This window comes from Bos taurus, chromosome 10 (assembly GCF_002263795.3).
Source record: "Bos taurus isolate L1 Dominette 01449 registration number 42190680 breed Hereford chromosome 10, ARS-UCD2.0, whole genome shotgun sequence".
In the NCBI taxonomy this organism is placed as follows: Eukaryota; Metazoa; Chordata; class Mammalia; order Artiodactyla; family Bovidae; genus Bos; species Bos taurus.
In genome coordinates, this window is record NC_037337.1 from 79,669,642 (window position 1) to 79,688,578 (window position 18,937).

The 18,937-nt window shown below is 38.5% G+C and overlaps 1 protein-coding gene across 8 annotated transcripts in view; it reads left to right on the forward strand.

Annotated features, from left to right (window-relative positions):
- Positions 1–18,937, forward strand: part of RAD51B (RAD51 paralog B) — a 736,621-nt gene that overhangs the window by 2,051 nt on the left and 715,633 nt on the right. For 2 of the 8 annotated variants that reach the window (XM_024997835.2, XM_059890659.1), the window contains exons 1-4: positions 159–222; positions 3,572–3,682; positions 4,890–5,003; positions 8,884–9,000. In XM_024997835.2, the coding sequence (XP_024853603.1) occupies positions 208–222; positions 3,572–3,682; positions 4,890–5,003; positions 8,884–9,000 (357 nt within the window). In that variant the 5' untranslated portion in view covers positions 159–207. Of the gene's footprint in view, positions 1–158; positions 265–3,571; positions 3,683–4,889; positions 5,004–8,883; positions 9,001–18,937 lie in introns of those variants that run through there. The other 6 variants (XM_024997838.2, XM_024997837.2, XM_024997840.2 and 3 more) reach the window with 4 other exon arrangements.

The window sequence follows — 18,937 nt, forward strand, 5'->3', positions numbered from 1 at the left end:
TCAGTATAATGGGAAATTGATTGCGACTCACAGGTATTGGAGAGTGTGAACTACAATTCCCAGCAAGCAGCGGAGCCGCCCTGGGCCTGTGCCTACCTTTTATTGGATAGTTCCCCAGGGTGACGACCCAATCAGGGCTTCGGTTGTTACTTTTCCTCACTTTCCGCGGGGAAGTGTGTAAGGGATAGGGGAAACTTTGAAAGTTGGATGCTGCAGAACCCGGTACTGGAAAGTTTCCTGTTGCGGGCGGTTTGAGGGAATGGGGTGCGCTTATTATTTCCTGCTCCCTCTCTGGGGACGTGTTGTTGATATCGGGGGAGTGGAGAGCCACTCTTGGGTGCAGGCGCACGCCCCCTTAGGTACATTGGGATCTTAACTTGATCCCAGCCTCAGATCTTAGGGGGTCTGGTCTTCCTTTGTGGGGGTTGCGTGGAAGCTGCACCTTTTTGGGAAGAGCTATTGTTAAGGGATTCTGGGGTGATGTTTTCGCCTCTTGATGTCCATCCATCTTCCCACGTGTGGGCAGTTTGAGGTCTAGGAAGGAGAGCCTGTCATTAAGGAAAGTTGAGTGTCTTCTTGTCTTCAGGTGTTGTTGAATTAGAGGTACTTAATAGTGTGGAATATGGAGTCAGATACCTGGATTCGAATGCAGACTCCACCTTGTGCTAGATGTTAGGTAGGCTTTGCTTAAGTTTTTCAACTCCCAGTGCCTCAATATCAAACTATAAAATGGGGTAAAAATCGGAGTTCTTGGAAAAGTGGCATGTAATAAGGGCTCAAGAAATATTAGCTATGATTGTTAATTCATAGTTTTCTATTGTGAGGATTTTTCTTTTGATAAGAAGAGCATTCACTTTCCAGGATCGAACTTCTTCCCTCACACCCTTGTGTACATGCACTCGCACATATACGCAGAGCATGGATTTAACGTGGAAGAAACAAACGTTCAAGCCATAACAATGTGTTAATAAGATTATCGAACAAATGAGTACACCATGGGATGAGAACATTGGAGAGAAACAGAGTAAGCAGGAAGTCTTTGTGGAGGAAAATCAGGGAGGCAGGATGGCGCTTATGTAACCTATTAATGTTATGGCTGGAAGGCAGGTCACCTGAGGTTGCAAACGCTGGTTTTGCTGAATGAATTAATAGTAATTGTTAGCACTCCGAGCCAGGCACCATCCACATCCTCTAACCTTCACTACGTTCCTGCAAAGTAGATATTTACACGATGTCTGTTTTTCAGATGAGCAAAGTAAGGTACTGGGAGGCAAGTGACTTTACCAGAAAGGTCAGAATCTGGGCCTTGCAATCTGATATATGAATAAGAGGAAAGTGAGGGACCAGTTTACCAAGAGGCTTTAGGCCATCATAAGAAATGAGTTTATCCTGTGGTCTCACGGTCCCATGGGCAGTTTGAAAGGATGAGAGCGACAGGATTGGAGCACATTTTTAGGAGGCTACCTCTGACAGGATTGTGACTTGTGGGTCAGTTTGGTGCTTATTCCTCTCTGCTTCCATCTGAGTGTGTGTTCTTGTTGCTGTTGTGTCCGACTCTTTGTCACCCTGTGGACTGTAGCTGCCTAGGGGGATTTTCCAGGCAAGAATACCGGAGTGAGTTGACATAGCACATTTAAATTCCTATGACAGTACTTGCTACATGACTAATTATTTGTGTATGTATTACTTTTCATCTTTTACTGTGAGTTTCCAAAGGGGAGAAATATACTTAAGTGATTCTTGTGCCACAGCACTCAGCAGAATGTGTGCTTAAGAAGCATCTGTGGAAGGAACAAACGATTTATTTTTTTGTGGGTTGGTGGGTGGGTGTGCAGGGCAGGGAGTGACCAGAGGCAATATGAGTAGTCTAGGCAAGTGATGTGTGTGTGTGCGCTCAGTCGTGTTTGACTCTTTGCGACCCCGTGGACTGTAGCCCACCAGGCTCTTCTGTCCATGGGATTTCCCAGGCAAGAATACTGGAGTGGGTTGCCATTTCCATCTTCAGGGGATCTTCCCTATCCAGGGATCAAACCTGCGTCTCTTGCATTGGCAGGTGGATTCTTTTATCACTGAGCCACCAGAGAAGCCCTGTTCTCCTTTTTGGGTTGAATTTATTAGTCAAAATGATGTCGTTGCCCAGAGCTACCTGGTATGTGAAGACCCTGGGCAATGATTCAACAGATGTCACTTGGTAAACTTTCTACTGGAGACACAAAACCCAACACTGACAAATTCCCTTTGAGTAAAATGAGAAGGATTTATTTTGTGATTGTGGGAGGGATGTGTGTGTGAGAGAGAGAAAGATGAGGGAGAGAGAAAGAGTGTTAATCTGATTAGAAATTTGGGCCATGGTATTGGAAATAAATATCTACATTCTCAGTGAATAGTTTAGTTCCCAAATGTGACTCTTTTTCTGATCATTTTATTGTTTTATCTCCTGGAACAATGAAGAGTCCCTGTTTCTATTTTATCCAGAGGATATTCTGCCATCTGAGTATAATACAGCTTCTCCTTTGTTTGTGTAATTAAGAGAATCACAGTGATTCTGTTCTAACTCTCTGAAGGCACATATTTCATGAGCCTCATTTAGTCCTTACAGGGTTCAACAGCAAGAGTGAAATTTAATTGCATGTGGGAATATGAGCAGCTACTATAATAAAAAACAATTTCAGTTTGTAAATAACACCTGAAATAACAAAATCTCAGTTGATTCAGAATGTTTGTTCTGACTCCTAAAAGAGAGGTTCAGTATGATTATGGACTTGTAGAAGAGTGTACTGACTAAGGGATAGGCTTCAGAGTCAGACTTCCTGGGTTCAAATTCTGGATCTACCATTTACTTTTTTTGGTAACAGTGGAATGGCTAACCTTTCCAGACTTTGGTTTTCTCATATGTAAAAATGGGATCCATCATCAACCTTCTTATAGGGCTGTTGAGAAGCTTAAATGTGGCAATTGATGTAAAGCTTTGAAACAGTGCCTGATATATAGAAGGTGGTCAATAACTTTATTATTGTTTCAGTACAATGAAAGCAGATGTTTTGGGAGTGCTCTTTGGGAATATTTGTATTAATTACACATCCAAATAAAGTTTATGGATGAACTGAAAATCTTAAGAAAGAAAGAAAAAGTGAAGTTGCTCAGTCATGTCCGACTCTTTGTGACCCCGTGGGCTGTAGCCTACCAGGCTTTTCTGTCCATGGGATTCTCCAGGCAAGAATACTGGAGTGGGTTACCATTTCCTTCTCCAGGGGATCTTCCTGACCCAGGGATTGAACTCAGGTCTCCGGCATTGGAGGCAGATGCTGGTATTATTATATTTGTGTAATAAGTTTTTACAGAATTTTTGTGAAATGCAGATTCTTACATTGTTTCTTTCCATGTTTGACAAACAGTAGTCTCCCCCATTTAAAGTATTTAGAAAGATTTATAGCCTTCTTTTATCAGTAATATTTTAAATACCATACATTTCATTTTATATATGGAGAGGCTTGAAAAATGTTTTATTTTGTAGAGTGTTGTGGATAGCCCATCTGCTACTGCTTATGCTATTTCCCAATGTTTTTTCAAGGTTCTTTTTCTTGCGGCACCTGGAGGCATGGGTAGCAAGAAACTAAGACGAGTGGGTTTATCGCAAGAGCTGTGTGACCGTCTGAACAGACATCAGATCGTTACCTGTCAGGTACAATTTGTTTAATTTTTCTCAGTGAGAAACCTTAAGTGCAAATTAATCTTAAGTGTACCTAAATAACTCTTTTCTTAAAAAAATTTTGCTTCAAGTTTTAGAAAACGTGTTTATTTTAATTGGAGGATAATTGCTTTAAAATATTGTTTTGGTTTCTGCCATACATCAACATGAATCAGCCATAGGTATACATATGTCCCCTCCTTCTTGACCGTCCCTCCCAATAATTCTTAATTGCATCTGAATGAACATTTAGGTTTAAAAAAAAAGATAAATGATGGCGCTTGCTAATTCAAAATAACAAACCACTTACCTTGTATTTCCAAATGTGATTTCATTTCAAGAGTTTTGCATTTTAGTTAGGCTTGGGTCTGGAGAATGCTCATGGCAGAAGGCGAAATACACCTGGCCATTTATTTGGGATTCTAGAGAAGTTTTGTCCTTGTAAAAGAAATTCTGTAGTTACATGAGAAATATGACTCAAATGAGGAGACAGTATTCAAAATGGAGAATTTCTCATGAAAGCAAGAAAAATTTTTAGGATTATTTTTCTATCAGTGGAGTGATGTTGTATATTTAAACACAAGAGTAAAGCAAATCCCTCTTAGGAGGTTAAATTAGATTTAACATTTTACATTAGGATTTAATCCTTGATAAGATGGACTTTTAGAGAATGCTGGAGTTTTTTTTTTTTTTTCCAATTGTTTTGTGTGTTAATGCTATCTTTGCTTTCTCTGTTATACATTGGATAACCTTCGTGTTCATACTTTGAAACACTCTTAAAAATATGATATTTAACATTTCAGTCCATAGTTGGTTTTATTCTCTCTCAATTATTAAATACTTCCTCTGAATGATCTTATAGCTTAGGATGAAACGGATTTCATTTCTGGGTGTCTGTTTGTGTCCAAACTTTTGGGCACAGGGGCAGTGCTCATATCCACTTGGGCTGATTTCTGCTGCTGTGTATTTTCACTTGGTGTGTCCTCTGATATATACTAAGTTGGATAATTAGAAGATAAGATTATGTCATATCTTCTGGTTAAGGAATATGTAGGAGGAAAATACTATAAGAAACATACAAACTGATCTACAATAAATGATGCTTTTATTTACACATGGACAGTGTCAATTGAAAGCTTCCTTTTAATTCCAATATCTTTGTTATACATGTATATTTAAAATAGTCTCTTTATGTTTTTAGGACTTTCTGTGTCTTTCCCCACTGGAGCTTATGAAGATGACTGGCCTTAGTTATCAAGGTGTCCATGAACTTCTGTGTCTGGTTAGCAGGGCCTGTGCACCACAGATGCAAACGGTATATATGTATTTTAGAGTTATGGTTTGGTTATGATTTTTATTTTGAAAAGCTTCTGTATTCTCTTTAAAATCTTTTAGGGGATAAGGTAAAAGCAAAAATAGAGATGAACACCTCAAAAATACCAACCCTCACAACATAAGAGTTAGTCCTGTAATGAGAATAAACTTATGTTCTTTATAAGTTCATGGGAGACAGTTACGGGAATGAGAGGTAACAGGAATTTTTTTTCTCTGTAGCTGGCAGTTTTATTTCAAAAGGTCATCTTTCTCTTTTACTTGTTTGGGAAGGATTTGTGAACCTCATGGTTAAACTATAATATACTCATTTAGAGTATATTTAGGAAATTTTAGAATGTCCCTTTCTCTATAATACTAACTTTTACCATCATCATTTACTCTACATCTCAGAGTATGCATATTGGACTTACACTGACTTTTGATTGAATGAATAATGCTTTAAAACTTATCCTCACTCCTGAGAGGAGTTAAAGTCTTTTGAAATAAGCCCAAATCAAGTTGTACTATTATTTCATACTTTCTGTGTCCTGCCTTTAGCTTTTCAAAATGTAGGTTTAGTGCATGGTAGAAAATGTCTTATTTTCTCAGCATAAGAGTTACCTGAAAGTCTGTCCAGTGTTTTGTAAATGTATTTATTTGTGTGGGTTGTAAACTACTTACTATGTTATATTGAAATTTGGTAACCACTGAGCAATAAAGGAGGATCCAACTCTGTGGAGGAGGAAGGAAGGAATATTAGTGTCATTTGAAACTTTGAAAACAATGAACAGATTGAGCATTTTCTTTTGTTCAGGTTTTGCTTGTGGGTCTCAGGAAAATACTTTAAAGGCAGAATCATCAGAAGGTGATTTAGAATTGGAATTAGAGATGGGCACTAGTCTTAGCTTTGTCATTGGTTTCAACAAAGATAGGTAGCTTTGAACAGCTCACTTTGTTTTATGGGATAAGTTAAAGAGTTAAAATCATATGTGATGATTTCATTAGGAGGTTCAAATTAACTGTCACTATTTTGAAAGTTGTAAAGTACCAAGAGAACCTTTTAATTTGACATCTGTGATTCAATATGTATTGCGTATTCCTAGTCGGATAATTAAGCAGGAGATGATGGCTAGGAAATTCACCTTCAATCTCCACGTCCTTCACCACTTTCAGCTGCAGTGTCACTGCCATCCCAGTCGCCAGGGCAAGGTGCCATCTTTCTCCTTTGTTGCACATTTACTTTTGTAACAGTCATTCTTTAGAGTCCTGCCTTAAATATTGGATTAGCCTTAGTTCATTCCCTCACAAAGATTTTTTGTTTTGTTAATTTATTTATTCAGTCATTTATTCCTTCAACCAATATTTATCGAGTGCCAGCCATGGATGTGTCAGGTACTGGAGATACTGTAGTGAAGATGATTGATAAAGTTTTCTGCACTTGTGTAGCTGACAGTCTAGTGGAAACAGTTGGACATTAAACAAACAATTGTGTAAATGATCAATTAATTGTAGTAATGATAAGTCCTATCAGAGAAAATACAAAGAGCTTAGGAACTGAAAGGGACATTACTTAGTGTAGGGGTCAGCAAAGGCTCCCTCATGGAAGCAACACTTCAGCTGAAACTGATGGATGAACAGGAGAGAGACAGCCAAAGGGATTGGGAAGGGAGGGGAACAGGGAAGGGCTTGCAAGCAGTGGGAGTGGGAAATGCAGAGACCCTGTGAAGAGCAGGAGAATGCTGCTTGTATGGTAAGAAGGTCAGGCCGGTCTGAGTGAACATAGCAAAGAAGAGAGGGGCAAGAGATGAAGCTGGAGAAGCAAGCAGGGTCAGATCACTGGGGCCTGCAGGCCTGTTAAGGATTTTGGACTTTATTCTGAGAACAATGATAAGTCATCAAAGGGAGTAATCTAGTATGTGTTTTTAAAAAACTCAGTCTTTAAACATAGACAAGTGATTGAAAAGGAACAAGCAAGTATTTGTGGACTAGTTAGGTATCTGTGACCATACTCCAGACAGATTGTGACATGGACTATTAGTGTCCATGTGTTAATGCCAATGGTATAATGTCAGTTACTGTGAGCGATATGTAGGAGGCAGCATGAATAGGATTTGGTGATGATTTGTCTGTGGGAGGTGGTGAGGTACAGGAAAGGTCAGAGATTCCTTGGTTCCTTGATTTTGCTCTAAGAGACGGCATGGTACCATTTCCTGAGATAAGGAATATTGGAAGAGGATCAGGTTTGAGGGAGGCAGATCATGGTTTTGTTAGTACTTGTTGAATTTAGGCACTTGTGAAACACTGAATGAATATGTGAAGTAGGCAGTTAAATATGTGGACCTAAGCTTGAAGGATAGTGTGCACTAGGGAGTCATCGGAATGAATATGGTAGTCAAAACCATGAAAATGGATGGGAGATTGCTGAGAAAGTATGCACAGTAAGAGAGTAAGTGTGCCCGAGGCCAAGTCCCGAGTCAGTCAGCATTAAAAGATCAGATCAGACAACGATGGATCTGAGAAGCAGCCACCGAAGAAGAAAACTGGTGGAGTTGCTGATAAAAGTTTTTGGCCAACCCTGTATTAATATGTTGGTCTCCTGTGTCCTCATAGAGGCAGAAGAGCTTGGATTTGAGACCAGATTTATTAAATTGTAAGCTGTAAGTGGGTAGAAACTATATCTATTTGGTTTACCACTCTATTCCCAGAGCTTATCATATTATATAGCATGCAGTAGGCAATTAATTTGTATTTGTTGAATGAATGAGTGAATGAATAATTGTAATTCTGTGGCTTGACCTCAGTTTATTTGGGCAACTTAATACTAGTAATTTTTATTGTTAGAGATTCTTACACATTGCCAGTAGGTATGTAATCACGTCAACCACATCTGGAAAGACCCTTTTTCCAACTAAGGTGACATCACAAGGATTTGATACGGCTTTCTTTTGAGGGGCCGTATCTTAGTCCACACCACGTGCTTTCAGGCTGTTCTTCACATACCAAGCTTGGTTTGAAATGGTAGCTTGATCATGTCACTCCCTGTTGCTCTCAGCCTACATGCTACACTTCAGCAAGGTTCATCTGATGCAGACCCTGCTTATTTCTCCAGCCTCATCGTTTGCCATGCCATCTCACGACCATGCTCCATCTTTCAGCCATTCTAAATCACCTCTTTCTTTTTTGCAATTTCCCTTAGTTTCCACTTCTTATTTCTTGCTCCTTGACCTCTCTTCCTACATTCTTGTCTCTTTGGCAGGAACATGCACATTTCCTTTGCCCATCTCATAGCCTTTTCAGGTTTTAGCTCAGACATCCAGATCTTCCCTTGATCACAAAATCCAGATCAGGTGATTTGACCTGGACAAATCCACTTGCCAGTCTCCACTTGCCCTATCACAGTAGCTTGTGTTTAACTGTATTGTAATTGCCTACTTTCTAGTCCTGGTTTCATAGTCTCTAGTTGGCTATAAGTCCTGTGAGGGTAGGGGCTCTGTCTTTTATATCACAGCCTTCAAATTTAGCACAGTCCATGTGAAGTGCAAGTTGGTCAGTCATGTCCGACTCTGCGACCCCATGGACTATACACTCCATGGAATTCTCCAGGCCAGAATACTGGCGTGGGTAGCCTTTCCCTTCTCCAGGGGATCTTCCCAACCCAGGGATCGAACCCAGGTCTCCCACATTGCAGGTGGATTCTTTACCAGCTGAGCCACAAGGGAAGCCCAGCACAGTCCATGGTACAGAGTAAATAGTTGTAGAATAAATAATAGAAGGAAAAAAACATGAATTGGGTTCTAGCTGCTAAAATTTGAATTTGGAGTTGGCTTATGTTTTTGAATAAATATGGAGGTTGAAAAGAACTTAACTTCTTCTTTGATCAGGCTTATGAGATAAAGACACAGAGGTGTGCTGCTCACTCATCAGCATTTTTGTCTACAACCCTGTCTGCTTTGGATGAAGCCCTGCATGGTGGTGTAGCTTGTGGATCCCTCACAGAGGTAAAGAAGACACTTTCCAAACCTTCTAACATTGACCTAGAACCTTCAGAACCAGGGGAAAAAATATAATTAAGATATATAAATTATTTCATGAATACTAATCTAAATTGTAAGTACCTCAAGGGCAGGGTTCTCCACTCAGTCCCTGGTGGTACTAGTGTAGTATACCAAAAGGAAGATGTTCTAAAAATCTTTGCTGACTGACTGAAATCTACTTGGGTGGTTGTTCCTCTGAATTAGAAATTGAATATTATGAAATAATAGGAAACAATTCGGGGGGAATTAGAACAGGATCCCTATTTAGTGTATTAGGAAGAAAATTTGAAATTTTATTAATGTGCAGGTAAATTTTAGTATTATGCTGAAATGAGCTATTTTTACTCCCTGTTAAAGATAAAATTTGGTTCTAGGAAGTAATCAGTTGTTGTGTTAGTTATTTATTGTTACATAACAAACTACCCACAAACTAAGTGGCTTCCACGACAGTAAACAGTGATTTCTGTTTCTTTGGGACTGGCTTAGCTTGCAGATACTGGCGAGGGGTGCGAAGGGGCAGGTTGGTGCTGGTTGTTGGCAGGAGGTCATGATTCTCCCCTGGAGAGCTCCCCGCAGGCTGCCTCAGTCTCCTCGTGGCACGATGGCTGACTCCCCCAGGCAAGATGGAAATGGCCATTCCTTTGATGATTTAGCTTTGTATGTTACACACCATCATTTCTGCCACTTTCTTCTCTTTAGAAGCAGGTCATTAAGTCCAGTCCATGTTCAAGGAAAGGCAAATTAAGCTCTACGTTTTGAATGGAGTGTCAAGAGTTTGAGGATATTTTAAAACAACAACAGGTTTTTTCCCTGAAAACTGCATTGATGTGCTTACTGGTCCTGATGTGGTGACTCCATAGGCTGTGTTTACCAGTGCAGTCCTGAGGGCCTCCTTGCCTGAGAGTTCTAGGGGCATAGATGCGTGAATCAAACTTTTAATAAGAGTAGATGCTTAAAGCATTGTGATAGGCATAAATTTAACTGTAGATATTTTTCTTGGAAGATAGAGAACCTGTTTTAGATAGTAAGCCTTGTTTTATTTCCTGACTTCCAAGAAAGATTTAAAAATATGTGTTCTTTGCCTAGTAAATGAACCAGTGAAAGAGTTGATCTTAAAAAGAAATTAGAATCTGCTGTTGCAGTGCACTGCCACCAGATGGTGCCAGAATCCTATCTTCCATAATCTTTGCACTCTAGTTAGATCTTTCTTGAAATAGGTCTATGAAAAAAAAGTTTTATAACAATTGTGAGCCATAGTTATAAACTTACTTATTTAGATAACAAAAAATTGAACTTCAAGATGATTAACCAACAAATACTTTTTTATGTTTTTAAGTTTTGGTGTAGTTTTCAATACTTTTTCACATCAGTCAGTTTCAGTCACTCAGTCGTGTCTGACTCTTTGTGACCCCGTGGACTGCAGCACGCCAAGCTTCCTTGTCCATCACCAACTCCCAGAGCTCACTCAGACTCATGTCCATTGAGTCAGTGATGCCATCCAACCATCTCATCCTCTGTCATCCCCTTCTCTTCCTGCCTTCAACCTTTCCCAGCATCAGGGTCTTTTCCAGTGAGTCAATTCTTCGCCATCAGGTGGCCAAAGTATTGGAGTTTCAGCTTCAACATCAGTCCTTCCAATGAATACTCAAGACTGATTTCTTTTAGGATTGACTGGTTTGATCTCCTTGCAGTCCAAGGGACTTTCAAGAGTCTTCTCCAGCACCACAGTTCAAAAGCATCTATTCTTTGGTGCTCAGCTTTCTTTATAGTCCACCTCTCACATCTGTACGTGACTACTGGAAAAACCATAGCTTTGACTAGACGGACCTTTCTCAACTTTTTCATGTAGCTTTTATCAATTCTTTTCGAATTCAAGAGGTAGTTACAAGCCCTGAGTTGTGTTTTCGTGATCTGATAGGATGGCATGGAATATAAATACCCTGATAGCTTATTAGTGGCAAGTTCTTTACTTTCTGTTCCATCCACAGGTAGCCTCTGCAGTCTTTTTTGGGACTTTTCAGCTGATTACAGAGATTGTTTACCTTTTATTAAAAATAAAATTTAACATATATCTTCTGTATACAAGATTAAATACTTCCTGCATGTATAAATTATAAACATTTATGAGCCTGTGACCCCAATATAAACCCCAGAATACCAAAATCATTGAAATTAACTGTGGGCTCCTCCCTGATCCTATCTTTGGCTTTCTGTTGGGAGGTAACTTCCATCCTGAATTTCTGCCATTCTTGTAGTTTTTTAAAATTGAAGTATAGTTGAATACTTCAATTATTTACAATATAGTTGAATTAGTTACGATATAGTTGAATATCGTTGAGAATTGACTTAACGATATATCAATATTAGTGTCATGTGTACAGCCCAGTGATTCTACCATTCCTATGCTTTTTTCCCCAGTGTTTACTTATACCTGTAGTTTTTTTTTTTAATCACCCATGTACATAGGAAATTTAGCATTTTATTTAGTTTTGCTTTTTGAGCTCTGTTACATCATATATTGATGATTAAATCATAGCATATCTCTTCTATGAATTGCTTTTTCCACTTAATATTATTTTGTAAGATTTATCCATGTTGTTGCAAGTAGCCGGAATATAATTCACTTTCATTGCTATATCATACTCCTGGCCTTTTTTTTTTTTGATCCCTTTTTCTGTGAATGAACATTTGGCTTGTTTCCAGTTTCCTGCTAGTATAAATAAGTCCTATGAAAAGTGTTGTACATGTCTCCTGGGTCACACGTACAAATATTTCTCTATAGCAGGGACTGGCAAACTACTTCCTAGTGGTCAAATCTGGCTAGCTGCCTATTTTTTGTAAATAAAGTTTTATTGTCACACAGCTATGTTCATTTGTTTACATTTTGTCTGTGGCTTTGTTTGAGATACAAGACAGAGTTGAGGTACTTGTGACGGAGATCTCACGGTCTGAAACACCTAATATATTTACTGTCTGGTCCCTGTTGAGGGTATTTGCCTTGGAGTAATGGCTAGTTATAGAGTATGTACATAGGTAACTCTGCAGAATCAGGACAAATTATTTTCCAGAGTGGTTGTGCCTGTTTAATTTCCCACCAGTGATGTGCATGAATACTTCTTGCTCCATATCTTGCCTTGGTATTATCTGACTTCTTAATTTCTGCCTGTCTTTGTTTTCATTTTCCTGATTACTAATGAGCTTCAATTTCTTTTTTTTTTTTTTTAATAAATCATTTGGCTATTTAAAAAGTAATTTTATTAATGTACAACTTAAATACTATGAAAGTCAATGTTTGTAACTGTATAATTCCATTGTATTAGGGGATTTATAGTAAGTCATCACCACAATCCACTTTTAGAACATTTTCATTATCCTAAAACATTCCCTCGTGCCCATTTATAGTTAATCCCTACTCCCATTCTCAGCCCTAGGCATCCACTGATCTACTTGGTGTCTCTATAAATTTGCCTTTTCTAAACATTTCATTTAAATGGAATTGTATAATATATAGTCTTTTGTGTTTGTTTTTTTTCACATAGCATGATGTTTTTAAGGTTCATTCATGTTGTAACACGCTTTGCCCATTTCTGGTCGGTTCCCGAAGGAGACATTGGGTGCCTCTTGGCATTGGCAGGCTACGGAGAAGGCAGTGGCACCACACTCCAGTACTTTTGCCTGGAAAATCCCATGGACGGAGGAGCCTGGTGGGCTGCAGTCCATGGGGTCGCTAGAGTCGGACACAACTGAGCGACTTCACTTTCACTTTTCACTTTCATGCATTGGAGAAGGAAATGGCAACCCACTCCAGTGTTCTTGCCTGGAGAATCCCAGGGACAGGGAAGCCTGGTGGGCTGCTGTCTATGGGGTCGCACAGAGTCGGACACGACTGAAGTGACTTAGCAGCAGTAGCAACATGTATCAGAAGGTTGTTTCTTTTAATTGTTGAGTAATATTAATATCACTCCAGCCACAGGACTGGAAAAGGTCAATCCTCATCCCAGTTCTCAAGAAGGGTAGTGCTAAAGAATGTGCTAACCGTCGGACAGTTGTACTCATCTCCCATGCTAGTAAGGTCATGCTTAAAATCTTGCATGCTGGGCTTCAGCATTATGCGAATCAAGAACTTCCAGATGTCCAAGCTGGGTTTAGAAAGTAAGAGGAACCAGAGATCAAACTGCTAACATTCACTGGATTATAGAGAAAGCTAGGAAATTCCAGAAAAACATCTACCTCTGTTTCATTGACTACACCAAAGCCTTTGTCTGTGTGGATCATAATAAATTGTTGAAAGCTCTTAAAGAGATGGGATTACCAGACCATCTTACCGGTTTCCTGAGAAACCTGTATGCAGGTCAAAAAGCAACAGTTAGAACCCTGTATGGAACAACTGATTGCTTCAAGATTGAGAAAGGAGTATGACAGGGCTGTCTGCTGTCACCCTGTTTGTTTAATCTATACGGTGAGCGCATCATGAGAAATGCCAGGCTGGATGAGTTACAAGCTGGAACCAAGAGAAGCGGGAGAAATATCAACAACCTCAGATATGCAGATGATACCACCCTAATGGCAGAAAGCAAAGAGAAACTAAAGAGCCTCTTGATGAGGGTGAAGTAGGAGGGTGAAAAAGTCAGCTTAAAACTAAATATTAAAAAAAACAAAGATCATAGCATCTGACCTCATTATTTCATGGCAAATAGAGGGGGAAAGGTAGAAACAGTGACAAATTTGCTGATCTTGGGCTCTAAAATCACTCTGGTGACTGTAGCCATGAAATCAGAAGACGTTTGCTTCTTGGCAGGAAAGCTATGACAAACCTAGACAGTGTATTGAGAAGAGAGACATTACTCTGCTGACAAAGGTCCATATAGTCAAGGCCGTGGTCTTCCCAGTGGTCATGTACGGTTATGAGAGCTGGACTGTAAGGAAGGCAGAGCACTGAAAAATCGTTGCCTTTGAACTGTGGTGCTGGAGAAGACTCCTGAGAGTCCCTTGGACAGCAAGGAAATCAAACCAGTCAATCTTAAGGGAAATCAACCCTGAATACTCGTTGGAAGAACTGATTCTGAAGCTGAAACTCTAGTATTTTGGTCATGTGATATGAACAGCTGACTCACTGGGAAAGTCCCTGATGCTGGGAAAGATGGAGGGCAGGAGAAGAGGGTTTCAGAGGATGAGATGGCTAGATGGCATCACGGATACAATGAACATGAACTTGGGCAAACTTTGGGAGATGGTGAGAGACAGAGAGGCCTGGTGTGTTATAGTCCATGGGGTTGCAAAGAGTCGGACACAACTGGGTGACTGAACAGCAACATTAATGTTATTCCATGGTATGGTTATAACACATTTTGTTTATCCAACTGTTAGTTGATGTTCACTTGGATTGTTTATAGTTTTTTCTATCGGGAATATGACGTGTCTTTGTGTGGATGTCGGATTTTATTTCTCTTGGTTAGATTCCTAGGAGTGGAATGGCTAGATCATATGCTAGGTGTATGTTTAGTTTTTTAAGCAACTGCCAAATTTGCTTTCTGGAGTGGCTGTGCCATTTTACATTCTCACCTGCAGTGCATGATAGTTTATTTCTCCATATCCTCACCAACACTTAGTATTGTTTATCATTTTAACTATTCTAGTGAATGTTAATAGTATTCATTGTGGTTTTAATTTGTCTTTTCCCAGTGACTGATGACATTGAACTCCTGTTCATGCACTTATAACCATTTGTATGTTTTTTAGAAATGAAATATCTGTTCCAATCTTTTGCCTGTTTTTAAATTGGTTGTTTTCTTGTTACTCAGTTGTGAGTTCTTTGTATACTCTGGATACAAGTCTTTTATCAGATACATAATTTGCAGTCCAATCTATGGCTTCTCTCCTTATTTTCTTAATGGCAGCTTGTGAAGTTTTAAATTTTATAGTCTAGTCTGTTGGTTTTTTCCTTTATACTTGGTGTCAACTCTGTAAATTTTTTTTGTCTGGCCAGGCACACAAAGATTTTTGCTATATCTTTTTCTAGAGTTTTATATTTAGGTTTTGCATACAGTCTGTGGTCTATTTTGAGTTTTTTTTTTCTGTGATCTATTTTGAGCTATTTGATAGAATGATTTGTGGAATATCTTCTCTTTTTTATGTACTATAATAGTTTGTACATTGTTTCTTGAAAATTTGATATAAGTTTCCTGGAAAAGTGTCTGATCTTAGTATTTTCCCTGTGGGAAAATTAAAACAATGAAATAAATTCCTTTAATGATTAAAGGACTATTCAGGTTTTTTATTTCTTTTTAAGTAGTTTTACTGAATGATATTTTTAGAGATTTGCCCATTTTAAGTTTTAAAATTTATTGTCATAAAGTTTTTCATTGTATTCTCATCTTTAAATCTTGTTTGAATGTGTTTCTACCCCCTCTCCCTGTTTTCATTTCTACTGTTACTTCTTTGTCTTCTCTTTGCCTTCCTTTTAAAAAGACCTGGTCAGATGTTTGAGTATTTTATAGTCTTTTCAAAGAACTGTGCTTTTACTTTTGGTTCTTTGTTGGTTTTCTATCTTTTCTCTGTCTTCTACTTAAGTGATTTTTGTTTTTTTCTTATCTCCCTCTATCTAATTGTGTTTTTCTGGGATTCTTCTCCCCCTCCCTCCAACTTATTAAATTACACATTTAATTCATAATTTTCAGTTTTTCTTCTTTTTACTCTGAGCTGTTGCATTCTTTTTGTGTGTGTGTGATGAAGTATTTTCATTTTTATTTAGTTCTCATAGTGTTTAAAAATTTTCATTATAATTACTTCTTTCACTCATGATTCTTTTTGGAATTTTTGAAAATCTAAATTATTTAATTAAATTTTCTTTCACATTTTAATTAGATTGCTAGCTTATTTGCATTTTAGTCAAAGAATTTTGTGTGATACTGATTCTTGGAATTTTTCTCGTTTTAAGGATTAACGTGATTAACTTTTGTAAGTGTCCTAAGTGTGCATGAGAAGAATGATTATTCTCTAATGATTTAGTGTTCTGCTTATGACAATTAAGTTAAACTTGGAATTTGGGTTGTGCAACTCTTCTTTATCTTTGCTGATTTTTTTCTTCAACCCGACCTAATACTAATCCAGAGAAGGTTGTTAAAATAGTCCATTATATCGTTAGCGAATTTACTTGTAGTTCTGTTATTTTGAATATTTTGAGCCTATTTGATTATGTTTAAATCAACAGAATTGTTGTATATTCCTTGAGAACTGACATGTTCTATGGTTCTTCTATGTAAGTACTTCTCACTGTTACAGTTTTACTGTTTGTGTGATTAGTTACTATATGTCTTCCTCATTGGAGAATAAATTCCAAGTGGGCAGGAATTGTCTTTTTCTTCTTATTTTTACATCTACAATATTAACACATGTGGTGGTGGTGGTTTAGTTGTTCAGTAATGTCCGAATCTTGCAACCCCATCGATTGTAGCCTGCCAGGCTCCTCTGTCTATGAGATTTCCCAGGCAAGAATACTGGAGTGAGTTGCCATTTCCCTCTCCAATTAGCATATGTAGAAGGTACATAGTAAATATTAACTGAATGAATGAATTTGTTTTCATTTATTTATTTTTAAGCACTTATTTACTCTAATGTTTTGGTTCCTGCTGCCTCTCCTTCACTCTCAGACTCTTTGGTCTTGGAATAAGCCAAACTTCAGTAACTTTTAATGTTACTGCTCTTCCGTAGTACGGTATTTATTTTCATTTGTATGCCATTTGGTTTCTTCAAATTATCAAAATAGTACATTTAAGAAATATGATTTTTCTACCTAATTGATTTCTTTATTAATAAACATCAGCGATTATTTTAGGAGTTTTTTTTCTCATAAGTTTTAAAGTCGTTCCTCTCTGATTCTATATCTACAGATGTATAGAACTGTGTTAAACTGCTGTTTAACGAACCATTCCAAAACTTAGTGGCTAAACACATCAATAAATGTTTATTATCTCACACAGTTTCTGAGTCAGGAATTCAGGAGAAGCTTAGCTGGCTGTTTTCAGTTCTGGTGTCTTAGGAGATTACAATCAAGAAGTTGGCTGAGGCTGCCGTCATCTGAAAACTTGCCTGGAGGTGGGGAAGATGAAGATGCCTTTAAAGCAGCTCCCTGACCTATAGAACTGTGAGATAATAAACAGGATTGTCTTAAAGCTGCTAGTTTGTGGTTAATTGTTATATAGCAATAGAGAGCTCATGCAGATCTCAGAGGAGATGTCTAACTAGTTGTGTTGCTGGATCTTTGTTTCTGGTGAAAAGTTCAAACCTAGCATCCCAGATATCAGGTAGAAGTTAGATCTGGTGAAGATAAGATGTAAGGCATCTAGTTGAATAAACTTCGACCAGGCCTAAGGATGACTTGAGGGAGGAAGAATAAATCTGGAAACATTCTGCTGTCACTTTTATAGCTGCTCTTTCCTGACTCTGACTTCAAAACAACCTAATTTATTTATCATCAGTTTTGATTTATGTGAACTGCCCTGAATCTGTGTATGTTCAGCTACAGTACCAAGATTAAAAGTGGAATTAGAGAAGTGCTACTCATGCCAAAGGCAGAAGCAGCAGAGGAGAAATCAAAGGGAAACCAACTGTGCTGAATCACTAATGGAAGTGAGCTACAGGGCTTTGTCTCATTCCCAGAGAACATCAAATCCCTTACTTATGGAATATATAAGCAGATAATTCTACATCTATTATGACAGTATTGGTAGGGAAGATATGTTTGAAGTTTAAACTTTAAATATTTATGTTATGTGGAGATCAGACCGTGTAATGGTAGCCTTCTCATATGAGGTAATATAGATCAGATCAGTGTTTCTCAATCTTTGTTCATTACCACCCCTTAAGGAGCTTTTTAGTCATTTTTCCCCCCAATAACATTTCCACCCCCACTCGAGATTTTAATTGTTCCTGGTGAATTTAAGGTTCTTGCTTTGTCATGAAAGAATTTAGAGACAAAACGATAGGTTAAGAAGTGGCTTTATTTAGAGAGAAACACACTCCACAGACAGTGTGTGGACCATCTCAGAAAGAGAGAGCAAGAGAGCCTCAAAACATGATGTGGGTAGTTTTTATGGGCTGAATAATTTCATAGGCTAATGAGTCAGGGATTATTCCAATTATTTTGTGGAAGGGGTGGGGGTTTCCAGGTATTGGGCCACCACCCACTTTTTGACCTTCTGTGGTTGGCCTCAGAACTGTTATGGTGCTGGTGGGTGTGTCGTTTAGCATGTTCTTTTACCAGGAGGAGAAGGGGATGACAGAGGATGAGATGGTTGGATGGCATTGCCGACTCTGTGGACATGAGCTTGAGCAAGCTCCAAGAGTTGGTGATAGACAGGGAAGTCTGCTGTGCTGCAGTCTGTGGTTGCAAAGAGTGGGACACGACTGAGCAACTTAACTGATATTACCATGAGCACATAATGAGACTCAAGGTCTGCTGGAAGTTGGCTCATCTACCCTCTTGGACCTAGTTAGTTCTAACCAGTCTTTGTCATGTTCTGTCATTCTTTAAAAGGTTGTGCCCTGCCCCCTTCCCTCCTGTTTCATGTAGATATACTATATATCTGTTTATGTACTGTATGTAGATCTGTGCTTTATAAGGAAAAGAGAGTAACATCTTTCTTCCGTGATCAAAACCAAGTTTTGCCCTTGAGGTCACTGTCACCCTTGCTGAGAATGCATGATAAAGATGCTGATATAATTAGGTAAAATTAAAGGTTGTATTTAAAGGGATCATTAAAAAAAGGTATTTTCATATTGTAATCCAGAGATTATAGGAATAGAAAACTGGTCCAAACTCACGTCGATGAAAAGAGGTATGGCATCTGCATATGTTGGTTGGAGAGTACCTCTGGACGGGTAAACCTGTGAAGCACCGCCA